The sequence below is a fragment of the Dermacentor silvarum genome, chromosome 6 (assembly GCF_013339745.2).
Source record: "Dermacentor silvarum isolate Dsil-2018 chromosome 6, BIME_Dsil_1.4, whole genome shotgun sequence".
NCBI lineage: Eukaryota > Metazoa > Arthropoda > Arachnida > Ixodida > Ixodidae > Dermacentor > Dermacentor silvarum.
In genome coordinates, this window is record NC_051159.1 from 77,548,574 (window position 1) to 77,570,472 (window position 21,899).

The 21,899-nt window shown below is 49.0% G+C and overlaps 1 protein-coding gene across 1 annotated transcript; it reads left to right on the forward strand.

The window, feature by feature from the left end:
• The first annotated feature begins 376 nt into the window (after positions 1-376).
• Positions 377-16,778, forward strand: LOC119456729 (malate dehydrogenase, cytoplasmic). The gene is made up of 4 exons (XM_037718552.2): positions 377-724; positions 4,079-4,342; positions 5,076-5,360; positions 16,324-16,778. The coding sequence occupies exons 1-4, from the start codon at positions 443-445 to the stop codon at positions 16,546-16,548; spliced, it is 1,056 nt and encodes a 351-aa protein (XP_037574480.1). The 5' UTR covers positions 377-442; the 3' UTR covers positions 16,549-16,778.
• Positions 16,779-21,899: the final 5,121 nt, after the last annotated feature.

Below are 21,899 nucleotides of genomic sequence, written 5' to 3' on the forward strand. Positions count from 1 at the left end.
TATCTATCTATCTATCTATCTATCTATCTATCTATCTATCTATCTACCGCCTCTGCGAGAGATAGTCGTAAATGAAGATAAACTTATACATTGGCAATGAAAGTGACAAACTCTTAAGAACTCTGCAGAGCTTGAACAAGCAGGGCTAAACGGCTGATTCATCACACATGACGCAACATAAGGTGGGAAGTGCTTTCACATAGTGCTTTAACTGTGAAATGTGGACCACCCTTGTTTTCTTCTACTTCTACATGGACACCTCCCCCCTTGTTGATTCTTCTTTTATATTGCCTTTTGCGCGGCCCACCAACAGCAACCGCCATTGCCATCACCACAGCCGCAGCCAATAGGGTGTTCCGACACAGGCTGAGAAGAAAAGAGCCGCAGTCGCGGTCCAGAAAGCAGCGGCGCGGTTTGTCGCGGTGGGGCACCCGAGAAAGGCATGGCGCAGCAAACGCAGGAGGCACAGCAGCAGCCGCAAACCAAATCCGCCATCGTGGTCGCAGAGGACAAGGCAGAGCGCAAGAAGGATCACCTCCGTGTGCTGGTGACCAACGCCACCATCCCGATGGCGCACACCATAGCGACAGCCGTGGCTCAGGGCTACGTGTTCGGCTACGACCAGCCCATCATTCTGCACCTCCTCGACGCCAAGGGCACAATGGGCATGCTCGAGGGACTCGTGCTCGAGCTGCTGGACTGCACCTATCCGCTTCTGAGGCAGGTGGGCCCAGGACAGTTTATTGTCATCTCCTGTATGCTCTCTCTTCGTGCTCTTTCTTCGTTTCTTGACCCAATGGCTATGGCGTTAGCACTACTGTGCTCGAGAGTTCGATCCCGGCCTTCAGTGGCCGCATTCCGGTGGGGGCGGAATGCCAAGAAACGCTCGTTTACCGTGCATTGGGTACACGTTAAAAACGTCAAGCGGTCAAAATTATTCGAAGCCCTCTCGCTATACGGTATGCCTCATAATTATATCGCGGTTAAGGCACGCCGAAACCTAGAATTTTTTTCCTTTATTTCCTGTGTCGTTTCCTGCAACAGAGCATATAACACCAACTATTGCCCGATCTTACACGGACCTTCCTTTCTTGTTGTACGTACGCAAGTTTCTCATAAAATAAGTGGTCGTATTTGCAATGCTTCATGCTCGCACGAACAACGTTGTCCTTGGTCACTGCCTTGACTATCATAGTGTCGCAGCGCTGCGCGTCTGAGCCAGAGAAAAAGTAGTAGAGTGGAGGCGCGTGAGCTCGGCTGTACTCCGCGCCGGCTGGCCTTTCCCTGTGGTTTCCTCCCGTACCTTGTTTCAATTTTCTAAATAAACATCTTTCGTAACATTTTTGGTGGAGGCGACATGGGTGCCACGGGTGAAAAGGAACTCGCAGGCTGGTTGTAGGAGGGAGGCGCCCGCGGAACAAATCGTTGTGGTGCAGCATGCCGGCGTTCCAGACTTGTCGGTAGCGGTCGCCAGTTGCTGCTGTCCGCACAATCAGCATAGGCCCTGCGAGGCTCCCGGTAACCCTGGCGTGTCCAGGTGACCGGTGGCACATGAGAGCGCTCGTCAAATGCACACTGATGGCAGACATGAGCGTCGTCGACAACTTTAAGGTGTGCGAGCTCTTCTTTAACCACTTGCCGTATCACAGAGATGTCGTCTTGGGCTGGGATCGACACACTTGCAATAGTGGTGACATTGTCTAAGCGTCCGAACTTTGTTACAATCCTTCTCATTTTCAGTGCTTCAAACGCCCGACAATGTTTCCTCAAGTCAGCTAGAGTATTAAGGTCTTCTTTCGTTATAAGAAAATTATGTACATCTTCAGCGATTCCCTTGAAGAGATGCCCTACTTCGTCTTCGTCGGACATGGTGGCACTGACGATTCCGCATAGTTTCAAGACAGCCTCAATGTAGGTTGTACAAGTTTCGCCAGGTAACTGAGCTCGACGGGAAAGCGTCTGCTCAGCCTTCTTTTTCTTGGAGATGGGGTCCCCAAAGCACTTAGTAAATTCTTCTACAAAATCGTCCCAGCTTGTTAGCACGTTCTCCTGGTTTTCAAACCAGAGGAGCGCGGTTCCAGCGAGAAAGAAAACCACGTTATCGAGCTGCTTCGCAGTGCTTCAGTGGTTGTGGCGACTCACTCTTTTGTAGTGCTTCAGCCAGTCATAAACGTCTTCGGTCGCCTTCCCCGACAAGGTGGGCGGCTCGCGCAGCGGTGTCCAGTAGCCAGACTGCCCTGTGTCACTGCTGTCTGGGTTGATACCGACGGGGTCGTCAATGCCTTCTCCGGAATCGGCCATGTCCGCTGCCTGTGGTGGTAACCCGGCCAAGCGTCTACTCCGTCGCAGAATCGGTAGATCTGGATCGTCCAGGATCGTCCAGGGTGTACCCAGCACTTCCACTCGCTTGAGTGATGTGAACTATGTTATTGCCAAAGTGACGGCAAGTAATCGGCGTTCACGCACGACGCAAGTTGTTCACGTGGCCAGACTTAAGCAGTACCACGACAGGTCTCCTTAGCTCGCTCAGTGAGCTAGCTTCGTCTGCACCCCGGGGAAAATGTCGCAGCGCTGCGCGTCTGAGCCCGAGAAAGAAGAAGTAGAGTGGGGGCGCGTGAGCTCGGCTGTACTCCGCACCGGCTGGCCTTTCCCTGTGGCTTCCTCCCGTATACATAAACATCATTCGTAACAATAGCAAGAAAGGTTTCCAGCAGAAAGCACTGGCATGAACAGAAAGGAAAACGACAAACGACGCAGTGCTAGACTAGCAACTTAACAATTAATATTCGTTTTCACACTTCTTATAGCACGAAACAACCAATGAAGTGTCTTGCCTTTATTTTTTCTTGTGACGCCAACAGTCCATTTCCTAGGCTGGTAGACCAATTTTCCGCAGGTACCCTTTTTCTTCTTCGGTCAGTAGTACTGATGGTACACTGATACAGGATTGCCCACTCCCGTAAATTGGCTATTATGTCGCTGACTACAATAGATGGCTGCAAGGTACTGCAGGAAGCCCTGTTTCCTATTGACAGCAATAACTCCTCTCCATAGTACCTTCGGGCCGTGAGAGTGTTCGGAGTAAATAAATGCACGGCTTTGTAAATCTGGGCTTGTGTTCCCGTTATTACGGTGACTACCTTTGAGTCAAGTCATTGAGGAAGCGTTTTTCAGGTGCTTCTCAAGACGCAACTGTAGTAAGGTTTGGTTACAAGCACGTAAACTTAATCTGCACAGTCTGATTTCTATGCGCTAGAAAGCATTACATGTTGTTGTTTCTTCTTGCATGTAATCGGCGTGCAGAAGTTCTGATTCAAAAGCGTCGAGGTAAACAAGCCCACTATATATTTTGCTTCTCGAACAGAAACAAGTTTCCCTACAGTTGCCAGCGAGCGAAAGCTGTGTCGCGGACAGTTCTACCTCCCGTCGTACGCGTGACTTGACTTCTGCAGTTCACAGCACACATGTCTAGAGGGCGCGAACAATATGCAGCAGAGCGAGTTTACGCTATCTAGTGGGGGTCACCTGAACGGGGCAATTTCTTTTCAGTGGGCGAGTTGTTTGGCCGCCATTGGCATGGTTAGTGGCGCCATCGATTGCGCAGTAAGGATGGTCGGTTCAATGAACGATAGGCCACTCGACGCGATGAAGCACGCCATCGTTTGACATCCTGGCGACTTCTGAGGTTTGCACTGGCAATACGGTGGGGCCGTTGATAAAATTCCGCCCATGAAAACCAAATTCAGAGTAAGAAACACCAGCGACGGTGTTAAGCTCAACTTGCAAGGTGTACGTAGGGTAAGTTATCACAAATCAGCTGCCTACGGCATGAACGCACTAATCCCACTGCTCCCGCGCTTTATAGATAACAGAACAAGGTTCCATTGTAACATCACACGTTTTCTTGCCGAAAGCTGCGATAACGTTTCCTCCAGAGCCCATCAGCTGCCGTTATTTAATAATGATAATCTCACCATATTTTTTCTCAATCACGACTCTTGATGTTGCCCGGGAACTTCATGCGTAATAAACCAGCTGAAACTAAGCCACATAGATCGTTGTTGTTTTATTTTCAAAGGTCCTAATGACGACCGTGGATGACTCGGCCTTCACGGGCATCGACGCCGCCTTCCTCCTGTACGAGACTCAAAACGCGCCCGTCGATCAAGGAGTCCAGCTTTTCCGCCGCTACGGCGCCGCCCTCGAGAAGTATGCCAAGAGGTCCGTCAAGGTGGTCGTCTGCGGCTGCCAGGTTGCTATCAACGCATTCGCTTGCATCGATAGTGCACCTTCTATAGACAGCCGCAACATCTCTGCGCTCACAAGGCTCGAACACAATCAGGTATGGAGTCCTGTGCTACGCTAATGAGGCTGCGAAAAAAAAATCAAAATTCAATGTGACTGCTCTAATTACATAGGAATGACGGACGGTAAAGTGATTCATTTTGTACTTGGTCAATTTGGATCCGGGCATATTTGTCGGTCCATATCAGCGTTTTTCATACAACTATTCACATGTTTGTTATATGTCCATTATTTAGGTTAGCCATTGAATGTTCGTACTGTATCGTTTTCACACCCTCCCGCTAAAAAATAAGTTGCTTAAAGTATTAAAAATGGTCTGCCTGCTGTGAGTATTACGGCTCTTACGCGTATTTTTCGCACACATATACTATGGAAAAAGCATACATTATAAGGGGAAAAAACGACGTTCAGGCCTTTTCCTATGGAAGCATTGCAGCCGATAATTCTGACCAGACTGACCTTGATCTTGCGCCGAAGTGACAATGCACCAACATATACAGAACATAATAGGCCATTGTCTATTTTATGTACCAAATTTACTTGAATTCAGATAAGTCGAAATGCCAAGCATTTAATAACACGTTTCTCTACAGAATATTTGGGAAACCTGAATCAAATTAAAGAAATACAAAAAGCTGCGACCTCCCCATTGAACGTGGCGCATGGCCGAGATCACACTTTTGCAGCATTGAACTTTACGCCGAAGCTGAAAAACATCTTTATACAAGACTGCGCCGCGGCAGTCTCCGTATGAACCTTTCCGCCACCAGGCGCTTGCCCAGATCGCCTCCAAGCTTGCAGTGGCGCCAAACAAGGTCCGCAACGTCGTCGTCTGGGGAGGCTACGGCCGAGTGCCGGACGCCTACAACGCCGTCTTCCTGCACCGGGACGCCCTGCTCCCGGTCACCGAGACCCTCAAGGACGAGACGTACCTAAGCGGCGAGTTCATCGATGTCGTCAACAACCGCGCCCGCGAAGTGCACAACGCACGCTCCAAGTACCCGTCCCTCTCCAAGGGCAAGGCGGCCTGTGACCACATGCGCGACTGGTGGCAGGTAGGAATATACCCTAAACCACTCGCTGATGGTCTGTTTGGGAATTACCTGACGTGTTTCAAAACATGAAAATGAACATATGACAAGAAGGAAACACTGGAGACGAGTCTCAAGCGTTAATTTTTCAAGAGGTTCCACCGACTATGCGGCGTGAGAACGTGCATGCGCAGTTGCGCTAACCATAAGGGATAAAAAGATAACAAGCATAGCGACAAATGTAAGCTTTGTCACAGAGTTGTAGAGAGTTGATGGTGATGGTGAGTAGACAGTAGCGCATGTTCTTGTTTTGTTTTTTTCCAACGCTTTTCTCAATTCGCTCAAATGTAAGCTGCGCAGAGATAGGAACGCACCACACTTTCCCACGTTTGAAACATTTTCTATGAAGGCATTAAGGGACTGCTGTTTTTGAGCAGACTAGCAGTGTCCTGGGCATAGAGTTTCATAGACCAATTACTAGAAGGTACTTTGGCGTTAGTATCTACGGGACCAGCAAGCGGAGTGGTTAAGTCAACATGGGAATGACGTTTAGTATACATGCATTTGCCCTAACTCCCTCCTTCTGGTTTCAAACGACTTCGCGACTTTGCAAACTTCTCATATTCAACAATTTACTGCGTAATAGATAATTAAAAAAAACATTAGTAACATTGTAAGACAGCCGGATTAGAAAACGAGAGCTCTAACACGGAAGTCCGATATTGAAGCCATTACGTCACCGATGCATGCACCGACAAGTGGCATCAACACTCATAAGAATTAACCTGGGGCAAGCCAGCGCGATGAAATGCTTGACGCGTCTCAATTCTGCCACCTCGGCAGGCGGAACCCTGCAATTAGGAGTGATTATGCTTGCTCGCAGTCTTATCATCTTCTACATTTAGGAAAGTGTGGATTGCTTTTGAAATTTAGGCCAATGAAGGCAGATAAAGCGTAATAAACGAAGCCATAAGAACGTCCGAAGCTACAAGCGCGAAGATCAGACAAATCCATGTACATAACGTCATTCCCGTGATGGCTGAACGATTGCACAGCGAGAATCCGCCCTACTACCAGGCGCGTAGCCAGGGGGAGGGGGGGGGGGGGGGGGGGGCTGATGGGGCTTCAGCCCCTCCCCGAAATTTTTTTGTGCTGGCATACACCGCCGACTAAAACTACCACCGACGCCGGCAATCATGCTTTATTTTGTCTACAATGTCCTTTTCACGCTCGAAAAGATATTTCGGCAAAAACATTGCGCACTCGGGCTGGATTTTGTGACAACGCCCTTGCACCTGGAGTCACGTAAAGCAAGGAGCCCCATCCGAGCACAAACTTTCAACGGCTTTTCGATAGCGAGCGGGCGCGTTGCGGCATCTCGCAGCGGCCGCGGAATATACGGAGCGCATGGATTTCAATTACGAACCTTTATGGGTATAACGCTCTCATAAACTTTTGACGCGAAAGGTGCGCTGACATTTCCAAAGGCATGCTTTAAAAGATTTTCAATTCTAGAACTTTATGGGGTTAATGTTCTTATTAACTTGGATCAACATGCGCGCACTGGAACGCTCGTGTCCAAGCCGTTCCATAAATGGAAGGGCGCGCTCGCAATCTCCCACACACACGCAAATACTAAATATCACCGTGACTGTCAACTAGCAGCTGATAATTTTCTCCAAAACATTTTCAGGAAGCGTGCCCAATGTGATTGATCAGCTGGACCAGGGCAGGCAAAGTAAAATATGAGAAAACAGAAGAAAGTAAACGGCCTATTACATAGGATTTTTTTTTTCTTGCGGGCGACAAGGTCTGACTCTCCGTGGCCACAGGGACAGGGGCCCTATGGACTTAAGCAATGCCCCTGCTGAAAATACAGGTATTTTCAGAGCGCTTCTTCGCATGCGAGCTGATTGTGGAGATATATATCTGAAGAACCATTTAGAAAGTTACCCCAGTATTGCCTCGTATTGAAGCCCAGACGCACAAAACCAAATCATAGAAATTTGCGGTGACACTATCAAAGAAAGCATAGATTCAAAAGCAGGCTGCTTCTCTGTAGTTCCTGACAAAACGACGGATAAGGCTGGAATCGAACAGCCTACTGTTTCTGCAAGCTACCTAAACAAGTATGCCAACGACATCAAGGGAGTGTTTTAGGTTTTAGCACCGGAATAGATGCCCATATCTCACTGAGACAGCAGGTTCTATGTAAATGTGTAAATACTGCTGCAGCTTCTAGTCACCCTTCCAGTGACCACTGCCAGCACAGAGAGAATAATTTTTTAACAAGAGTTTACTAAAAAACTACTTGCGTTCTACAATGTCTGTGGAACGCATGGTTAGGCTGGCGCTTCTATACACCCACAGAAACGTCGGCATCAGCGTGTCCGAAGTCATTGACCGCTTCGCTCAACTTTCTCGCTGAGAGAAGTTTGTCCTTTAGATAGCGAAGCAGCGAAAATCAATGCAAGTAAAAATCACTGTTCCTTCAGGTCCATAACTTCTTAATTATGAAAACGTATGACCGTTCATTAGCTTTTAAAACCGCAGAAATTTTCGCCGTTTATTCTAGCAGTTAGCATCCTGATCACAATTATCACGCGAATACAAAAATTACGAGGATAACAATAACCAATTTTGACCGACCTTGCTCATTGAAAGCCCGGCCCACGCGGCGTTCGCCAAAAACACACTCGGATATTGGGTAGTTCAACTTGCCGCATCATCTGTGGCCTTCGTTTGTCCTTTTCTTTCATTTTCAGCTACCTGCTTTTATTTCTTTTTTGAAACGAAGGAATACCCTCCTTTAATTTTGGGTGCAGAATAATTGTTGGCGTTGTGCAGGTAGTTAAATTACACATTTTAGTACTGATTTATGCATTATTCCTCTATTATTCTACCCACATGGCACTGTCGCGACCACTGCATGGCCCAAGTACATATCACGATTTCTGCGATCATAGTTATGTTCTTGCCTAGATCATTTGTCTTTCTGTGCGCAAAGTTTACCTATCTGTGACTGAGCAACATGTTTATTTGTCTTATTTGACGCATTATATACACTGACGTTAGCTTAAATACGTAGATTTATAGGAGACTCATACGTATTCTTAAATGTCTTATTGCGAGGTTTTGTGTATACAAGCAGTGAAATTTGTTTCCAGCGACTCTTTTTTTGCCCTTTAGCGAGTTGTATCTTCGCATTTGTATATTCCATTCTATCTTCGCATTTCTAATATATATTTTGCAGAACTCCCACTTTTTATTTGTACTCACTGCTGCGAGTATTATCTCGGTGTAATTACAATACACGACGAATTACAGCTGCTCCTGCGCAATCGATTGCAACGAGGGATAGCATCATTGAGGTTTCTTCCTGGCCGTTGCATATGTAGAAAAATGTAAACAAGGTTCTTGAATGACAAAGATTCATCAAAATATTTGTCCTCAACTTATTCATTTCATGGCCTTTACGTTTTTCATATAAGCTGCATGCATTGCTTTGCTGGTTTCGTACTGATATTGGCCCTTTTCGCGGCGATCCCGTAGGCGCTGCCATATTTGATCACGTGGAGACGCGTCCATTGCTTGCCTCAACTGCCTCCGTTGCCTCCGTGTTTACAATGGAAGTGTATGACGCCGGCGCGGCTTAGAAAACCTCTGTTTTCGGAGATATCGTAGACGGTGACTAGGTGGACGACACGAAGCTTTGATCACCTGCAGCTTCAGAGAACATGCAAAAGCGCTTTCGGAGCTGATTAAGCTATGTCCAAACGGCGCAAGCAGTGTATATGGTGCTTCTTCTAAAAGCGGGGCTAAATATGCATTCCAAGCGTTGCGATTATGAATTCAGTCAGGATTAGTGTGTTTTGCTCTTTGTTCTTTATTCGGCAAATATTTTGAAGCAGTGGCTTTTCAGTTTCTGACTCAGTGAAGTTCCTCGGTGCGGCCACTATCTGATTATTTTCTGCCTAATCGCTCGCGGGTGTGCTCAGTTCTGAATCCGATAGATTTGTTTTTGCTGCGCACAAGGCTTGAAACATAGCTGTTTTGTACATTGTAATACGTATCTTGTAGCAATTATATATTACAGCTAGTAACTTGCTTACTCTTGTGGACCGTCACGAAACATTCAGCTTCGACCATTGGTGCGCCATAGGTGTAGTCCGTCATTTATCGTGTGTATACTATGCGCATATTGACGCGAAGTAAGCTGCCCACTACAGGCACCGATCGTGATAAGTCAGCTGCCCACTACAGGCACAAGATCGCCAGAGAGAAGACGACGAAGGGCGCAGGTGTGCGCGCGTTCTCTTGAGTGTCGGCCATCATAAAAGAAGGCTGTTCTCTTTCGGCAAGCTCGTTATAATTATCTTCGTGACATTTTACTGGTGGAGGTGCGGAGTATATGATACCATTGCCGGAGACGCAGCGTACCCCTGACTCATCCCCAGTGAGTAGTCCGGGAGAGATTACTCCTGTGCACGTACGCACCAGCCGCCGTCTTCAAGGGCTCCAACCTGAGCACGGTCTGTTGCCCGATCGTATCCGGACGATGAACCTGAGCCCACAGCCTCCTGCTGCTGCGGCTGTTTCGCCGGCGCAGATCATCTTCAACCAGCCACAGACGCCGATTGCGTTCCACGGAGATGCTACTGAAGACGTGGAAGATTGGCTAGACCATTTCGAGCGGGTCGCCGAATGCAACGGATGGAACGAAGACCGCAAGTTGCGCAACGTGTACTTCGCGCTCCAAGACTCCGCGAGGACGTGGTTCCATAACCATGAAACGACATTGACTTCTTGGCACGAATTCCGACAGCAGCTGGTCGCCACATACTCCAACATGGACAGGAAGGAGCGAGCGGAGCTGGCAATACAGGCAAGATTCCAAGCCCCGAACGAGAGCGTCACCACGTGTACTGAAGACATGGCTCGGCTGTTCAGACGTGCGGATGCCTCAATGACCGAAGACAAGAAGGTGCGACATTTGATGCGAGGTGTAAAGCAAGAGATCTTTGCTGGACTTATTCGGAATCCGCCGACAACACTTGCAGACTTCCTTGCTGAAGCGACAGCAATGGAAAGGGCCCTTCGACAGCGTGCCAGACAATACAACCGCAACGTGATGGAACTTTCACACAGCCCCTCTAGCATGACCTCGGAAAACCACCTCGAGGACTTACGCGAATTGATCAGGGCTGTGGTAAGAGAAGAGCTCCACAAAATGCAGCTAACCGACGCGCCGACAGCCCGAATTTCTGTGGCGGAGATAGTGCGCGACGAGATTAGGCAAGCCGTCCAAGCTCCTGAACGCTACGAGGTACCACAACAGCGGGAGCCCGTCCGAATGACTTATGCGGACGCCGTACGACGACCGTCGCTGTACGGCCCCTCAAACGTCATGCGCCCATCCGAACAGACTGAAGTAGTGTTCAGGCGTCGCAGTCCATCGTCCATCGAGGAGTCGAGGCCCCGAAAAAGCGACGTTTGGCGGGCTCCTGACCTCAGGTCCCTATGTTTTCATTGCGGAGAGGCTGGCCACGTCTACAGGATGTGCCCCTATCGACGAGTGGGCCTCCGCGGGTTCCCTCCAGGTGCACCTCGTCCACGACCTGGTCAGCGCCCGATGGAGATAGAGAACTTCATCGCGAGTCGCGACAGTTCATTCAAACAGCGAAGGCACGAGCCCCGTTCTGCATCGCCTGCTCGATACCGATCGCCAAGTCCCTCATTTCATCGAGACGCTCGTAGGCGTCGTTCACCCAGCCCTGCAAACCCGGAAAACTGAGTCCAGCGACCTCCGGAGGTGAGGCCGCTGACGCCGAGCGCTTCGAATATCCTCCATCACGACGACAACGACGACAAAGCACCGACGTTCAGTCACACTCCAGTGCCCAAAGGCAAGTGGTAACGTCAGACATACTGGTTACCATAGACGATGAAGAAGTTACTGCTTTAATTGACACTGGTGCGGACAGCTCGATTATGAGCAGAGAGCTTGCGTCAAAGTTAAAGAAAGTTTTTACGCAGTGGACTGGGTCGCATGTCCGTACTGCTGGAGGGCATCTATTAATTCCTGTGGGCAGATGCACCGCTCGGGTAAATATTTGTGGAGTTACGTACGTCGGCGTCTTCATTATTCTGCCCAGCTGCTCGAGGGACTTGATACTCGGCATGGACTTTCTACAGGCGAATGGAGCCATAATTAACCTGGAAAAATCGAGCGTGACGTTCTCTACGGCAAAAGCTATAGCAAGCGACGCTGGCGACGAGAATCCCACCGAAAACGCCTTGCGCATCGTCGAAGACAGCATAACGGTACCGCCAAGAAGCAGCCTACTGACCCTGGTTACGTGCGACGCATTCGACGGCTATGAGGGCATCGCCGAGGCAAACATTCCGTTAATCCATGAGCGGAACATCTGCATTGCACGGGGCCTCGTTCAGCTTCAGCACAGACGCTCATTAGTCCTGCTGACAAACTTCAGCAACGAATACCAGCACTTACCGCAAGGCACAGCTGTCGCCTTCCTCCATCAAATTGCTGCCTTCACTGATGTCGCCTCGCTAGAAACTGCTTCCCCTAATTCATCGATAGAGGCCAACCTGAGCGATCGCATTCAGATTAACCCGAGCTTATCGGAACGACAGAAACAACAGCTACTGGACCTTATCAACGACTTTTCTGGCTGTTTCTCTACCGAGTCTAAAGTACGGCGCACCTCCGTTACGAAGCATCGCATTCCTACGGACGAGTCAGCACGCCCCGTTCGTCAGCATCCTTACCGCGTTGCGCCTACGGAAAGGGAGGTGATAAAGCGCCAGGTTCAAGAAATGTTAGATGATGACGTGATTCAGCCGTCCATAAGTCCATGGGCGTCACCCGTCGTTTTAGTCAAAAAGAAGGACAACACACTACGCTTCTGCGTAGACTACAGACGGCTTAACAGTGTCACCAAACGCGACGTTTATCCTCTGCCACGGATCGATGACGCTCTGGACCGTCTACGCCACGCCCAATTTTTCACCTCGTTGGATCTTAAGTCTGGGTACTGGCAGATCGAAGTAGATGAGCGTGACCGCGAAAAAACGGCATTTGTGACTCCTGATGGATTATATGAATTTAAAGTCCTCCCATTCGGCCTGTGTTCCGCACCTGCCACATTTCAGCGGATGATGGACACTGTTCTCTCTGGACTGAAATGGCAGACGTACTTAGTCTACTTAGACGACGTTGTGGTGTTTTCCAGAACGTTTGATGAACATCTCGAACGACTCAAGAATGTACTCCTCGCAATCAGCAAAGCAAATCTGACTATCAAGCCTGAGAAATGTCATTTTGGCTTTCAGGAGCTAAAGTTTCTCGGACACGTAGTCAGCCCCCGCGGTGTTCGGCCAGACCCCGAGAAGCTAGCTGCCGTCGCTGAGTTCCCGCGTCCAACAGACAAGAAGGCAGTTCAGCGATTCTTAGGTCTCTGCGCCTACTACCGTCGTTTTGTCGAGGGGTTTTCAAGGATCGCCGAACCATTAACGAGACTCACACGCCAAGATGTACCCTTCGAGTGGACGGAAGAACAACAGGAAGCCTTTACAGAATTGCGGAAGCGACTGCAAACAGCCCCCGTACTCGCGCATTTCGACGACAAGGCTGACACAGAAATCCACACAGACGCCAGCAACGTGGGGCTCGGTGCTATACTCGTTCAGTGGCAAGACGGCGCCGAACGAGTACTAGCCTACGCGAGCCGCAGCCTCACAAAGGCAGAGGTCAACTATTCCAGGACTGAAAAGGAGTGTCTAGCTGTCGTTTGGGCCATCGGCAAGTTCCGACCCTACCTTTACGGCCACCTTTTTCGCGTAATAAGTGACCACCACTCACTGTGTTGGCTTGCGAGTCTTAGGGACCCTTCAGGCCGCCTCGCTCGTTGGAGCCTCCGCCTTCAGGAGTACGACGTCACAGTGGTATATCGATCCGGACAGAAGCACGGCGACGCTGACTGCCTCTTACGTGCACCTATACCTTGGAAGCCCTGTGACGTAGAGCAAGATTTTCCGTTTCTCGGTGTAGTGGACACTGTCGAGATGGCTGACCTCCAACGTGCAGACAGTACATTGCTTCCCCTCATTAGATACCTTCAGGGAGCCGACGTTGTTGTCCCACGACCGATGTCACGCGGTCTGACTTCTTACTGCCTCCGGAACGACGTGCTCTACAAAAAGAACTCCGAAAACAGCCAAGAAACGTTCCTTCTTGTCGTCCCGGTTTCACTGCGCGAAGAAGTACTGCAGGCGTGTCATGACGACCCGTGTGCCGGACACTTAGGCTTCGCCAGGACGTTAGCGCGCATACGTCAAAAGTATTACTGGCCACAACTATTCTCGTCGGTTCAGCGCTACGTGAGAAGCTGCCGTGATTGTCAACGGCGCATGGTTCCACCTTTGAAACCTACTGGTCTTCTGCAACCCCTGGACCCTCCTCCAGCACCGTTTCAACAGGTGGGAATGGACCTCCTCGGTCCGTTCCCTACGTCGTCCACAGGAAACAAATGGATAGTCGTCGCAACAGGACTACCTAAGGAGGTACGCAGAAACCAAAGCTGTGCCCCGCGGAACCGCTATAGCAGAAGTCGCGATGTTTTTTGTCCATGAAATCGTACTACGTCATGGGGCCCCTTCAATCTTAATAACCGATCGAGGAACTGCGTTTACTGCTGACTTAATGCAAGAGATCGTCACGCTGACCCACACCAATCATCGGAAAACCACGGCCTATCACCCACAAACTAATGGACTAACCGAGCGCCTCAACAGAACTACGGCCGATATGATCTCCATGTACGTTGACGTAGAGCACAAGTCATGGGACCAAATTTTACCATACGTGACATTTGCATACAATACGGCCGTGCAGGAAACCACCCGATTCACACCATTTGAACTGGTTTATGGGCGCTGCGTAACAACACCTTTAGACGCCATGCTCCCGGTAGACAACGGAACCACAAGAAGTGACAACGCTGACGACATCATCCAGAAAGCCGAAGAAGCTCGACAGCTTGCTCGCAACCGCATCCGCAACCAGCAGAGTACCGACGCCCGCCGTTACAACAGTGGCCGAAGGCACATCCAGTACGAACCCGGCGACTATGTTTGGGTGTGGACACCCGTCCGTCATCAGGGGCTGTCAGAAAAATTACTGCGCCGATACTTTGGCCCGTACAAGATCGTCAGGCGACTCAGCGACGTGAACTACGAGGTCGTCCCTCAGAGTACCAATATGAGCTCGAGCCGACGGCGAGCACGAGTCGAGATTGTGCACGTAGTACGTATGAAGCCGTACTACGCCCGCGAAGAAGTGCCCCTCTGATCAACTCTCTCCCACGCTCTCTGTCGCCCTTTACCCTCTCCAACCGGCGACCGGGACGGTCGCTTTTCACGTGGGGAGTAATGACGCGAAGTAAGCTGCCCACTACAGGCACCGATCGTGATAAGTCAGCTGCCCACTACAGGCACAAGATCGCCAGAGAGAAGACGACGAAGGGCGCAGGTGTGCGCGCGTTCTCTTGAGTGTCGGCCATCATAAAAGAAGGCTGTTCTCTTTCGGCAAGCTCGTTATAATTATCTTCGTGACAATATATTCAAGTGTGCGTCCATTCACTTATTCTTGTTACGTCGGCGATAGAGTGGCGTAAGTTTCCCTGCCATTTGGACAGATGTGTATAGATAACGTGCGCGAAACTTACTATGACAGGAAGCGGCGCTACTCCCTTTGTCATTGTTTCTGTATCCTCGAGGAAAGCCGTACATCTCGAAGTGCCGGTAGCACGTTCGGACAGTTGCAGCAGCGGTCCGCGAACTTCGCCACACAGATTCATTCTGTTCCTTAACATGCCAGTCACAATTTTTGCAGTCAACTACTGCACACGTCTTCTATCCACATTATTCAATCTGGCATGATTGGAGCACAGTGTGTTAGCGAAAACTCAGTTGCATTTCCGACAGCTGATCGCACAGAAGGAAGGTAGAAGCGGTAATGGTTTCGTATTCGTGCGCGGTCGCTGAGGAGAGGTATGGCGCGCCGCCGTGAGCGCCATCTCGTTTTTCTAAAACAAACTGTTCCGCGAAAAGGGTCAATAGTTCTAAAGTTTATGTGATGTTTTCTTTACCTATTAATTAGACAAAAAAACACGGAAGCATTGATATCAGTTATTTCTGCCACAATTTTGGGGGCATACGAATATACTCTTTTATGAAACCATACATATTTTAATGGACAGTGCATAGCGTTCAATAATTCGTTTGCAGCATCTAAGACACAATGAAATTGGCAATGCAGTTATTATTCATGCATTTGATCCCACGACAAATTCTATAAGGAGGAGGCCGCGCTGCAACCTGAGCCCCCCCCCCCGAACAAAATTTCTGGCTACGCCACTGCCTACTACTTATTGTAGAAAACTCTATGGCCATGGTCGCGCAGCGGTGGGCGTGCAAGTGGGCAAATAAGTTACAGCGATCATTTCAGAACAAGAGATGGGGTTTTTGATAGCCCGCTGTTCATTGACATAGCATGATAGGGCCCTCTGCTGTAGGTGGAAAAAGCAGTATACAGTTATGCTCCCCTCACATGAACAGAGGACCGCATAGTTGGCTTTTTCAGGTTTTCCACGATTTTGTTCCTAGTTTTATCAACTTATGCCATCCAGGGCTGTGAAATCGTGGGTGTTTGACAAATCAGCTCATATCAACGTAATGGTGACGCGGATGAATCGGTTTTAATCACTGAATACTCTGTGTATGAACACCAGCGATAGTCGACGAAAATGGCGCTAGTATTACACCCGCAATCTTCAATCGTTCGTACTGCTTCTGCTTGTCCAATAAAAGAAGTGTGCCGTAAACGTGCTGTAAACGCAGGCGACTGATCAAAATATATGGTCCCAGTTTTCTAAGACAACAAGTGGTGACCTCCATGCCGCAGGGTACCCCTGAAGGCACGTGGGTCTCCATGGGCGTCGTCAGCAACGGTGCGTACGGCGTGCCCAAAGGAATCGTCTACAGCTTTCCCGTACGCATCGAGAACAAGGAATGGCATATCGTCGAGGGCATCGATGTGAACCCGAACATCAAGGAGCGCATCGACGACTCCGCCCAGCGCACCATGAACGAGATCCAGAGCGCGGTGCGAGTAGGGGTCGCCGCTTAGTCACTGAGACAACTCGTCGGAGTATCGTCCACTGCTTTGGGATCACCGTTACAGAATACGAAACTGGAACACATGGCTGCATTTCGGCTTACATATCCACTAACGGTGCCCGTGATCGCGATAGAACCAACCAATGCCTGCTGCCTGAAAAACGCCTGTTGCTTTCCACGGTGCCTCTATTTCGCCGCAGGAGCCCTTCCAACAAGGCGGCTGTCACCGCTGTCTTAAACCGTGAAGTACGTCACAAAATGAAAGAACAAGTGAATATTGTGGTGGCATTGTATATCAATTAGAGACCAATTACTCTAACACTCATATGTTTTAAAATGAATATGCACATGGCTTGTGGCCCAAATGCCGAAATAACATCCCGATCAAAGTAGGGCTGAGAACTCGCTGAATATACTGAAATATCACACTGAATACGGGCCGGATGAGGCATGCAAGCAAGGCGAGAGGTAACGCAGTAAAGTGTGGAGAAATTTTTTTTTTTTTTTTTGTGAGAACTGAAAATTCCCATGCCAGGTTAAAAAATACTAATATAAAAAAAGTGTCCTGTGATGAACAGCACGAAACTGAGGACTCAGTTGCATGGCTTCTTTATTGAGGAGAAAGATGATGATGCAAGGTAATCTATCGTGCGTTTTTGTTGCAAGTACCCTGTTATGGAAAGTTAATATACGAAACCATTCGTAGACTTCACTTGCGATAGAGAAACATATTTGGTGCCCTTTAGTGCATGGCGCCAAAGTCAAAATAGATTAGGAGCGGAACAGGATGAACGAAGGTTGTCCGCCTGTTTAAACGCCTGCAGAACCTTTTCGGCCATGACTATACAGAGAAGGGCGTTGATGATTGCGGAATAGTGTGCGACCTCATGATTTGTGACTCGAAGCAGCAAAAGAAGTGTCATGCCGCTTTTGAATTAAGTTTTTATTGCGTGTCGACATCTGAGGAGACGTTGACACGTACGTTGAGTCGGACGTCCTGATCGTCATTACACTACGGTATCCAATACGGTTTGCAAAGGTTCGCCGTAGTGGGCGGAATGAATCAGCGCTTTGCTTTTGAAATACGAGTTGCTCTCGCGACCGTTGAAAAACGAGCCAGTCTACCGGTATCTCTGCACCACAACGAACGAATGCGGCGGTCCTCTTATTTTCATTCATTAAGCGCTCGTCCCCACGAAAGGACAGTATCTTCGTGTTGACGTCACACCAGAAGAAAGCCTCGCTTTACTGACTGTTTCGACATCATCGGGCAGCTTGAAATGGTTCGATGATGTCAATACACATCTGTGCGCGTTAAAGTTGAAACGCGAGTTTGTTTGGAGCAGCTTTTGATTTCCCTCTTTCACGCACGTACCATGCTTGTGTCGTGCTTCAAGCAGGCTGTGGAGAGTTTCTTCATCTGCAAGCCATTGCGCTCCTGTCTACTTCTTTAATTCATACTATAGTTTACATGTCGCGGAGCTGACCGAAATAACGCTTCGACTAACCCACGCATTTATACAGCATTCCGTTGTAGGTGCCCCAATCGCAGTAGTTTTGGTATCATGGCATACGAGAAAAAAACTTACTTTTTTTTGCAGGCCACACCTCAGGAACTACAACCACAACTACCTCCGCCTCGGGAAATAAACCTTTGTCGTTTTCTTAGCCTTTATGAACGCATACGGACGACGCTGGTAACGCTTTCTGTTTACAGTGTGCCTTGCATTGTAAATTCAGGTTAGATTGGCCAACTTGTTTTCGCAGCACTCAGGTACGTGACCTCTATCGTAAAAGTTTGCAGATCTTGGCATACGCTATATTTATTTATTATTTCGCCGCCAATTCATCCATATTCTCAGATTCAAACTTGTAACCAATACTTCCTCTCGTATTCTGCATCCTCAACAGCAACCGATATCAGCAGCATAGTCAGCCGAGATACATCGGCTACTCAAAAAAAGGAAAAAGAGAGTTGACCTTAGTTTAATAGAGTCTGGCTGCGTCACTGGTAATTTGATATTCGCCCTTGACCCATCTCTCTTTTGTGGTGCTTTTTTTTAGAAATTTCCTTATCTTAACTTCGCACCTAACCTAACCTAACCTAACCTAACCTAACCCTTATCTTAACTTCAGATACCTAAGAAGCTTGTCTACCTTGTCTCAAATACAGGTGCACAAAAGCACCTTACCATTAAAGGCATAACAAAATATAAAACAATGTCTTCCTCACGTCAATAGGCGCCTCACTCCTGCTACTGTCGCTATGAAGAACATTAGCACACACTTCCGGATTCATTCTGCTATTCGGTGGGTATTATTGCGTAGCAGTAATCACGCTGATCTCAGTCACTCCAGCAGCCTAAAGCTAGCCTGCTGAGGAAGAGCAAGCCCGCCGGAGCGTCAGTGCGACTTCGCGTCGTAGGCTTTCTGCGAGACCGGCAACGGCACCGCGAGCCACGGGAACAACGGAGTGGTGACGTAGAGCAAGCCCCGGCTCTGGTTCATCTGGAACTGCTCACTCGACGAAACGCAGACGTCCAGGTGGGAACTCATCAGGCCCTTGCTGGGAACCTGCGAACCGCGTCGCATGGCACGCGCAATGTCTCGCTTATGCCGGAGCTTTCTTTCTCACCACTGACCATTAATATATTGCCAAGAGACAGAATCAGCGAAGCGTAGGTGAGTTTACAAGTATATACAAGTTGTAGCAACACTTCGTACACAAGTTGAATGCCTGAACAAGTCGGGCGATCTTGCTTGCTTGCCTTCGAGAGTGGCTCACACCCAGTATGGGGGATTGGCGAAGAATCGGGTGATTTAAAAAAACGTTTTCGGAGTCCAAAAAGGAACATTCTTGAGAAATTTTTAATGGCTAAAGGAATGAAGACAGATAAAACTTAAGAATTTAGCAAGGAAATGGTCCTGATTCAATTGTATACCCCACAACAGCTGCACCAACATCCCTATGACAATGTCCCAGAGAAACTTCTTGCCAAATCGTCTTCTTTGTTTAAAGACACACAATGCCCCACTGCTCCGTAACAATATGTACGGTGGACACGTGAAACATGGTGTATAGCAGCATCGGCGCGGGTACATGGTTTTCGACTCCAGGGGAAGTTGTCACTCACCGCCAGCCCTATAGGACATAGCAAAAACTAAACTTTCCTCCAAAACTTTCGATGTGCCAACAAGCTCAATTTTCAACCCTTCTGCGAAAAAGCACCCTGAGCCCCATCGCATGTCACCGAACATTAGCAGGCACTACTACACGGTGCGTCCTGCACACGTCCAATGTTTTGAGAGAAGCTGGACTTCCCTGACTCACCTCAGCCGCGGTGTTCTTTGCGCGTTCGGCCAGGGCAATGGGCGAAACAGGATGAAAAGAGGGGAGGGGGGGGGGGAGGCACGCCGAGGCACGTGCCCTCTTCTCGGACAAAATGTGAGTTTACCAGGGACACCTGACATAAGAGTGACGTGCGAAAACACCCGCCTACCCCGCCCGCTTCCCACAGTGAAGTGCGTGCCCCTTCCCCAGAAAAATATTCCTGGCTACACCACTGGCCAGGGCTGCCGTTCATCAACGCCGCGCAGCTGCGTTCTGATCGTTCCGCGCTATCTGCTCCCCTTGCCTTATCTGCTCCCGTGCCAGGCTATGGCATGCTACGTTTTACACTTATTCGACTGGAAGCAGCACACGCCGCAGCGCCTCCGCGAAAGCAGAAGGTTGTCCATTCCAGGAAGTAGTGAATTCATAGGTGTGACTATGGCTATTTCGAAAGCAAAGCGCTGATTCATGCCGTTCAATGCAATGAACCTTTGCCGCCGTATTGAATACCGTAGTGTAATGGCGTCTGAATCAATTAACGTACGTGTCAACTGTCTGCACGCAATAAAAGCTTTATTCAAAAGCGGCATGACACTTCTTTTGTTTCGGACACACAATGTGACAAATAAGTGTGAACGAGCGCAACTCAATGTATAAATTTCGACAGTTCGGCGGACTTCGGAAAACGAAACTATATACGGTGGGCTAGAAACTTTAGCGACGCTGCATGCATCTCGCCAGCAGGAGTTCCTTTTTTTTGGGGGGGGGGAGCTACGGTTATCGCGCCACTGTGGACCTGGCATGCTGAGTACTCGTCAGTAGATCGATACTTCTTTATATTATTATTATTATTATTATTATTATTATTATTATTATTATTATTATTATTATTATTATTATTATTATTATTATTATTATTATTGCGACGTAGCGTTTACACGACCTTTAATACGCCCCAAAGACGCGGCGGACCGATCACACTCGCGTCACAGATCAGTCTCAAGATGAGTCCCCACAAGCGATGAAGACGACGAAGCCGATGAGATGATGAACATGTGCAGCCAACGAAGAAGTCATTAAGAAATGCCGACACTAATTTCCCCCACGTGCGAGCGGCCGGCCAGCCTGGCCGCAACTTAAAGGGACGGCGAACGCCGTGTGAAAGGCTTCATGCGAGAGACGTGGGCAATCTCGGCAGCGCGACAGCGGCGGTCAGTTTTCACCACAATAGGTTGAACGCGATAATTAACGGGAGAAGTCTGCTCTAAGACTCTGTATGGGCCTATGAACCGACACTGAAACTTTTCGCATAAGCCAGGAGTGCGAACTGGTGTCCGGAGTAGCACTTCATCGCCCGAGCGGAAAAACACTGCGCGGTGGGATGCGTCATAGAGGTTCTTGCGGTCATGTTGCCTTGCTTCAGTGTTGATGCGGGCGAGCTGGTGACCGTGGAGGAGGCGTGATATATATTGTTCACAAGAGGATACAGCTAGAGTGACCGGGGCGGAGAAGAAAGAGACGTCAAGAAAAGAAGAGGGCGAACGGCCATATACGAGGTAGAATGGCGAGTAACCAGTTGTGCGTTGTACGGTGGTATTGTACGCAAAAGTCACGAATGGCAAAATTGCGTCGCAGTTTGTGTGGTCTGGTTGAATGTACATGGCTATCATGTGGGAGAGCCTGCGATGAAAGCACTCAGTCAAGCCGTTGGTTTGAGGGTGGTAACTGTAGGTTGTCTTGTGGGTGGTGCCGGAGGCTCGGAGCAATTCGTCTACAATTTGTGAAAGGAAATCCTTTACACGGTCGCTAAGGATGACACGAGGAGCACCGTGACGCAGGATTAATGCTTGAAGTATAAACGCAGCGACTTCAGAAGCCGACGCCGAAGTCACGCAAGCTGTTTCGGCGTACGTGTCAAGTGGTCGACGGCTGTCACTATCCATCGATTGCCGGTGAGAGTCGTGGGAAGGGGACCATACAGGTCAATGCCAATGACTTCGAATGGTGCCGATGGACAGGGGAGTGGTTGG